At 39.8% G+C, this 7,942-nt stretch overlaps 1 protein-coding gene across 1 annotated transcript in view; it reads left to right on the top strand.

Annotated features, from left to right (window-relative positions):
- Positions 1–7,330, top strand: part of DCLRE1A (DNA cross-link repair 1A) — a 23,857-nt gene extending 16,527 nt beyond the window's left edge. The window contains exons 9-10 of the mRNA XM_049645809.1: positions 5,274–5,415; positions 6,730–7,330. Coding sequence (XP_049501766.1) covers positions 5,274–5,415; positions 6,730–6,890 — 303 coding nt within the window. The 3' untranslated portion in view covers positions 6,891–7,330. The remainder of the gene's footprint in view (positions 1–5,273; positions 5,416–6,729) is intronic.
- The last annotated feature ends 612 nt before the right edge of the window (positions 7,331–7,942 follow it).

The following is a 7,942-nucleotide window of genomic DNA, read 5'->3' as shown; positions in this document are numbered from 1 at the left end:
GAAGCAGGCTCCAGGCTCTGAGCCATCAGCCCAGAGCCCGATGCGGGGCTTGAACTCGTGGACCGTGAGATCGTGACCTGAGCTGAAGTTGGACGCTTAACCGACTGAGCCACCCAGGCGCCCCTGGAAAAGTACTTTAAATTTGGGAATCATCTGATTTGTGTGGAGGTTAATGAGATGTTGATTATTCATGAAACGAACATTGATATCTTGAGGACAGTATGGCATGTTTTTATGATTTTTATCTTAAAGTTTTATTTCCTACTAACTTCGTTTGTTCCCTTTGAACAAATGACCCATTTAGGAGGATAATAGGGGTGGAAGAGTCAGAGTTTTGTAGAAATGAGGGAGTAGAACTTTTCATGAAAGAGTTTTTATTTTTTTTTTTTAAATTTTTTTTTTTTAATGTTTATTTATTTTTGAGACAGAGAGAGACAGAGCATGAATGGGGGAGGGTCAGAGAGAGAGGGAGACACAGAATCCGAAGCAGGCTCCAGGCTCTGAGCTGTCAGCACAGAGCCCGACGCAGGGCTCGAACTCACGGACCGCGAGATCATGACCTGAGCCGAAGTCGGCCGCTTTACCGACTGAGCCACCCAGGCGCCCCATGTTTTTAAAGGTACCTTGTGCTGCACGGAGGTCATGTAAGCAAAGAACGGCAGTTTGGCAGTTAGAACGTGTTGGGTGACAAGAACTGTTTGAAGCGATATTGGAGGAGGCCAAGTGGTAGAGGGCTGAGGAGGGAATGAGAAGGTATAAATGGCCAAATGAATGAGAAGGTATACAAATGGCCTAAAAAACATGAAAAAAGAGGATCAACATTGTTAGTCATCAGGAAACCATAAATCAAAAACCACAGCGAGCTGCCATTTTACACTCACTGGGATAGTGATAATAAAGAGACAGACAGTGTCATTTGTTAGTGAGAATATGGAGACACTGGAACCCTATTTATTGCTCGTGAGATGATTAATGGTGCAGCTGCTTTGGTAAACAGTTAGATAATTCTTAAAATGTTAAACATGGAGTGACTATATGACCAGCTAATCTTAGGCGTATATGCCCAAGAGAATTGGAGACATAGGTCCACACAAAAACTTCGACACAAATGTTCATAGCCACATTATTCATAATAGCAAAGAAGTGGAAACAACTCAAATATCCATCAAATGATGAATGGATAGACAAAATGTACCATATCCATAAAGTAGGAATGTTATCCAGCTATAAAAAGGAATGAATTAATAGTACACGCTACAGTGTGAATGAGCCTTGACAACATGATGCCACGTGAAAGAAGTCAGGTACAAAAGGCTACATATTATGTGATTCCATTTATGGGAAATGTTCTCAGGAGGTAAACCTTAGACACAGTAACTAGATTAGTGGTTGCCAGGGCTTGAAAGAGAGGGAATGAGGAGTGACTGCTGATGGGTAGTGTCTCTCTTTGGGGTGATGAGAATGTTCTAGAATTAGTGATGATGGTCATGCAGCTTTATGAATATGCTAACAACCACTGAACTGTACACTTTGGGGAAAATAAATGCTAGCAGTTGTCTGTCTTGAAGACAAGAAAAAAAAAAAGAATATCTTAAATCATTGTATTTTTCTGTATTTGTTATCTATTGTTGGTATTGCCTTCAGTAGCCCTTCCCCTTCCTCCATGAAAGTTATTGATGACATTTTTGGAAATTACTTATGTGCAAAACACAGGTGGAGTGGAAGCTGATGGTTACCATGGGGCTGTATTTTAGTTTGTACCTCAAGCCAGGTTTTTTTTAATTTTTAAAAAAATTGTTTTAACTCTTATTCATTTTTGAGAGAGAGTCAGTATGAGCCGGGGAGGGACAGAAAGAGGGAGTAAAGCCAACTTTTTTGCCAGCCAAAAATAGTTCTGTTGCATCAGAGCTAATGATTGTGAAAAGGTAAATATACAATTTTCAGGGTCTGTTAGGCAGGCTTGAAAGCCCTAGAAACCCTATAAAACCATTCATGCTATCTAGTTCAGTATCCCAAGTCCATATATGTGGTACACAGTTAATTACCACGTCTAGTTACCCGATTGACTGTGATCAAATATTACAACAGTAATGTTATGGGTGATTACACACTGAAAACCAATCCCGGTTGCATACAGTGAAAGCAGTTTTATCACAAACTAGTTACCAATAAACAGACACAAATCACGGATCAGAGACTTACAGTGACTAGATCAGGTATTTACTGTTTTTTTTTTTTAAAGTTTATTTATTTATTTTTATTTCGAGAGTGAGAGAGCATGAGTAGGGAAGAGGGAGAGAGAGAATCCCAAGTCGGCTCCACACCGTCAGCCTGGAGCCCGACACGGGGCTCGAACACACAAATCCCGAGACCGTGACCTGAGCCGAAGTCAAGAGTCAGATCCTTAACCAACTGAGCCACCCAGGCGCCCCAGATCATTGTTGATAAAATTACTAAAATGGTAGTATTTCTTCAGTTGCGGTTAATGAATGACTAGTGGCTGTTGGCAGTCTTTCCTGTATGTTTGGCTTGGCCGATAGTATCCTCGGTTTTTGTGGCGCAGGTTGATGATGTGTTTTTGTGGTAACTTCAGTTTGTTTCGTGAAAAGCGGAAATTCTCACTTAATTCTACTGAGTGTTTTTGCAGAGCAGACAGGAATGGATGTGTTTCATGACTTACATTGAGAGCTGGACTCTCATTTTATGATTTTTGTTTTGTTTTTTGCCTTTGTTTTGTGTTATTTCCTTTTCTTTGTGAGCACAGGGGGAAGAGAGTTAGTACTTAAGCAAATAGTACTACGCTTACCTAGATCGAGACTAAGCAAGACAAAAACCCCAAAAGTTTGCAGAGGCAGGGATTATAATGAAAACTTAGCTATCTGTCCATAACCTGAACTTTTTTGTGGAGAGGCAGTAATTGGTAAGAAATATGACTGTTTAATGGTAGGGATTTAATGAGAAATCATTGATACAAGTGAGAAGTCAAAAGATTGTTATTAATTCAGCAGTGAAATATAAACGTCTGATAAACACAGTCAAATGTTTAGCCTCTACCTAGTGATCAAACATAAAAGTAAAAAACAAAACAAAACAAGGGTATGTTTGTCTTCTACCAAATTGGCATACTTTTTAAGAAAATAATATTCTTATGCCATGATATAGAGAAATTAGCACTCTTATCCACTTGGATAGTAGTGGAAAGTGGGGTAAATCTTTTTACTCAACAATTTCATTTCTAGGAATTTCTTCTAAAAAAGGAGTCCTTTGTGGGGGCGCCTGGGTGGCTCAGTCAGTTAAGCGTTTGACTTTGGCTCAGGTCATGACCTCACGGTTTGTGGGTTCGAGCCCCGTGTCGGGCTCTGTGCTGACAGATCAGAGCCTGGAGCCTGCTTTGGGTTCTGTGTCTCCCTCTCTTTCTGCCCTTTCCCTACTCGTGCTTAGTCAGTCTCTCTCTCTCTCTCTCTCTCTCTCTCTCTCTCTCTCTCTCTCTCAAGTAAATAAACATTAACAAAAAATTTAAAGGGGCACCTGGGTGGTTCAGTTGAGCATCTAACTCTTGGTTTCGGCTTAAGTCATGATCTCATGGGTTCGAACCCTGCATCGGGCTCTGTGCTTGCAGAACCTGCCTTGGATTCTGTGTCCCTCTCTCTGCCCTTCCCCGTCCATATTTTCTCTCTCTTTCTCTCAAAATAATAAATTTAAAAAAAAGAAAAGACAACTGTTTCTTTAAAAAAAAATTAAAATGAATCCTTTGTGAAAAGATCAATCTGTAAGGCTTCCAGTTGTTGATGGTGTAATACATGATCAGAAGTAGAAAAAGTTAAGACGGGGCCTATGGTTTCCATTTCTAAAAAAGATCCACACAGTGGGTTTTATTGACCATCTCCCTGCCGGGCTATAAGTTTCCAGAACGTGAAGGCTGTGTCTCTTACCCAGCACTCTGACCCCATGACATGGCCTAATACTGGAGCAGATGTTTATTAGATGAGGGACTAAGTAGATGGATGAATGGATTTGTCTTTGCTTTCTTCAGAACTTTCTACCAGCATCTTTTATAATACTTAAATAGTTCAGAGCATGTATGCTTAATTTTTTTTTTTTCAACGTTTTTTATTTATTTTTGGGACAGAGAGAGACAGAGCATGAACGGGGGAGGGGCAGAGAGAGAGGGAGACACAGAATCGGAAACAGGCTCCAGGCTCCGAGCCATCAGCCCAGAGCCCGACGCGGGGCTCGAACTCACGGACCGCGAGATCGTGACCTGGCTGAAGTCGGACGCTTAACCGACTGCGCCACCCAGGTGCCCCAGAGCATGTATGCTTAAGAAAGAAAAGAGCTTCAGAAATCCAAGATGACACCATGTGCAGTTTAGATTTTTTTATTATTTTACATAAAACTAGAATTTTATTATAAATTTACACTAAGCCCTTGACACCGTGGGTTTTGTCTTACGACCAAAAGTATTAGCCTTTTGGTATCTCTTGTCCCGTGGCTCTTTTTATTTGGATTTTTCTTATCTTTCAAAGATTGAACCTGGGTCACTGATTGTCACATTTCATCAAATGTCAGCACTTATGATGACTTTAGTTTGGAACATTCTGCTCAAGATTTCTTAGGCAAGCCCGGTACTTCCAATGGTAGCCACATGAAAAGTGTTGAAAGTATTCTAGTTCGTGTTTGAAGAGTGAAAAGGAGTGAGCCCCCAAGAAGAGTGCCAGCGCGTGTCTTTGAAGTGTGCGTGTTGAGTCTGAAGACATTGACAGCATTGCTTCCGCCTTCTATCCGTCCATCGGTCCTCCATTGGACATATGCACGTGGATATGTTTGGCTCTCTGTTCACCCGTGTCAGTATTAGTATCTCTAACAGGGATACTCTTACCTACTACTATTATCCCTAACATCCTAGCCGTGTATGCAGTATCCTCATAGTAGTAGGACTTGGAGTTTGTTTTTGTTTTTTTCCATTCTTTTTTTTGGTAGCTGATATGTCATCTTTAAATACATGATTCTTATGTTTAAATTTGCCTCATCTTATTTTCAGACTGTACTTAAGCTTGTTTAACTTTAGATAAGGGGAAAAGGGTTGTTTTTTTTTTTTTTTTTTAGTGATTTTGATTTTTTTTTTTTTTTTGGAAGTATGGCTCTAGGTTATTGCAAATGAACGTTCACCAGGCGCCAACTCGCTGAGATTATGCCAGCGTGATCATTCTGTTTTCTTCCGCATAACCCACCTTCACGGACCATTAAATAAGTACCCTATTTTTATTTAACAGGCTTTACAGAGTCATTTGAAGAAGTGCGGTGGAAAATATGATCAGATTTTGGCTTTTCGACCTACAGGATGGACACATTCTAACAAGTTAACTGGTATAGCAGACATTATTCCCCAGACCAAAGGAAACATTTCAATATACGGTATAGTTATTACATTTTTTTTCCACTTTTAACGTCTGTTATTACATTTTTAAAAAGAGCTGTGAAAATAAGATCCGAGAAAAACAGACACCAAGGAATCTTTAACATTCGAGTTTCGAATTCCTCTGCGTTCTCTACAGCTGTATCTTTAGTGCGTCGTAAACTGAAACAAAGGAGCGTGGCAGGAGTAACTAAATGGGCATTGGCTAACACACATCGTTCCGTTTGCCTGATCAGTGCTGTGTGGACGAAACCGTAGAACTGCTTGGGAGGAGGGGTGGGCAGTCAGTTGTATCCTGGACATTCAGGTGCCGTCGTCAGGCTGTCAGCAGGAAGACTGGATTAGACGCCGTGACGGCAAGAGGTACAGATTTGACTCATTTCTCTCATTTCTTGGAGGGGCGTTACCGTTGTCCTCAGAAATCGCTTATTGGAATAGTGGGTGATGGAAACATTTTTGCTGTGTCACTGGCCTAGTGACTTAATTTCAGCCCCGAAAGACCCTAGTTAACTCACGGCAGGACCCTTTCTCCCTCCCTTTCTCTGTGGTTCTTCATCTTCAGTAAAGATAAAAGGATTTTTAAGATTTTATTTTTATTTTGTTGCTCATTTTTTATGTGTGAAAAGCTTGGGTGGCTGGAATCTGCTTACTTGCTCCGGAGACCAAGAGACTTCTTGCTTGATACTCTTCAAATTTTATTCGTTTTTTTCCAGGATTTTCCTGAAACACATAGCTGAATGAAGTGTTTAAGGAGAAGAATTATTTAAAAAGAAAACCTAATTAAAAATAAGAATCTAGAGAGATACATATTAAGAGTCTACATAGAGGGGCACCTGGGTGGCTCAGTCGGTTAAGCATCTGATTTCAGTTCAGGTGACGATCTCACGGTTTGTGAGTTCGAGCCCCATGTGGGGCTCTGTGCTGACAGCTCAGAGCTTAGAGCCTGCTTCAGATTCTATGTCTCCCTCTCTCTGTTCCTCCCCTGCTCGCATTCTCTGTCTCTCTCAAAAATAAATAAATAAACGTTAAAAAAACTGACCCTTTCTTCCCCTTCCCACTTTAAAAAAAAAGAAAAAAAAGTCTACATAGAAACGCAATAGAATTTTTTAATGTTCAAAGTTCCTGTATCATTTTAATCTTTATTCTCCATAAAAGTTATTAACAACTTTTTTTTATCAGTAATAAAGCACCAAGGAGTTTTTGACAAAAATACCGTGGATTGCTTTACCTTTTTATTTTATTTGGAGCTTGTGTGGGGTTTTGTTTTAGTAATTTGATTTTTCATAGGCGATACCTTTTCTTTTGTGTTGCAGGAATCCCTTATAGTGAACACAGCAGCTACCTAGAAATGAAACGTTTTGTTCAGTGGCTGAAGCCCCAGAAAATCATACCTACCGTGAATGTTGGCACTTTGAAGTCTAGGAGCACAATGGAGAAATATTTTAAAGAGTGGAAATTGGAAGCTGGATATTGATGTTACCCAAAAGGACTCAGAACTAGTTAGGTAACTTCCGTAGAGCTCATTACTAGTTAAATCTTAAGTGATATGCAACACACTTTATATGAAAAGCGTCTGGAAGGCTGCTCAGGTAAATTGTTTCGTCATTTACATTTGAATAGCACGTTCATGGTGCCGAGTATCTGTGCATCGTCAGTAATGATGGAGACTGGTCTCCCAAGTACCCTTGATTCTTGCTCCTCCCCCCGAAGCAGGTGCGTCCTGCTGCATCCAGCCTCAGGAGAGGCAACAAAGGCAGCCTGAGGGACCAAAGGATTCATGATGGGAATGGATAAATGAGATCGAAAGCATTACATACCTGTCATGTTGTATTTTTAAAATTATTTAATATAGAGCATATTTTTATGAGATAACTTTTATGTGGTATGAATACTTAAATAAAAAATTAATCTTAAATTTGCCATGGTGTCTTTTGGTTTTTAGGATTTGTAACTGTGATATTCATACAATTTTGTAAAATTTCAGTGAAAGTAATTCACCATTTGACTAAAGAAGATGATTCAAGGAGCCTAGGTAGTCACCCAATAAAGGATGGCGAAAAGAATGCATGAATAGATGTTCATCCGAACTATTTACTAAAGACATTAGATTACTAGAAATTCAGATTGCAGCGTTTTGGTTTTTTTTTTTAAATGACATTATATAATTTATTTATGAATCCTGATCTGTCCAACACAGACAAAGTAGCTGATCCAATATGAAAATTTGGGGCAGACCAATTCATGTTAAAAATGTTTTTGGGTTAAAAATGTGTTAAAAATAAGAAAACGGCAAGTATAATGAACATATGCATGTGTGTGTATGTGTATTCTTGCATTACCTCTAGCAGTGAAATTATTTGGGAGAGTTAAAACAAAATTTTTTTTTAACGTTTATTTATTTTTGAGAGAAAGAGACAGAACACATGTGGGGGAGGGGTAGAGAGAGAGAGGGGCACAGAAACTGAAGCAGGCTCCAGGCTCCCAGCTGTCAGCACAGAGCCCGACGCGAGGCTCAAACCCACGAAC

The sequence above is a fragment of the Panthera uncia genome, chromosome D2, assembly GCF_023721935.1.
Source record: "Panthera uncia isolate 11264 chromosome D2, Puncia_PCG_1.0, whole genome shotgun sequence".
NCBI lineage: Eukaryota > Metazoa > Chordata > Mammalia > Carnivora > Felidae > Panthera > Panthera uncia.
This window is presented reverse-complemented; position numbering and strand designations above follow the sequence as displayed.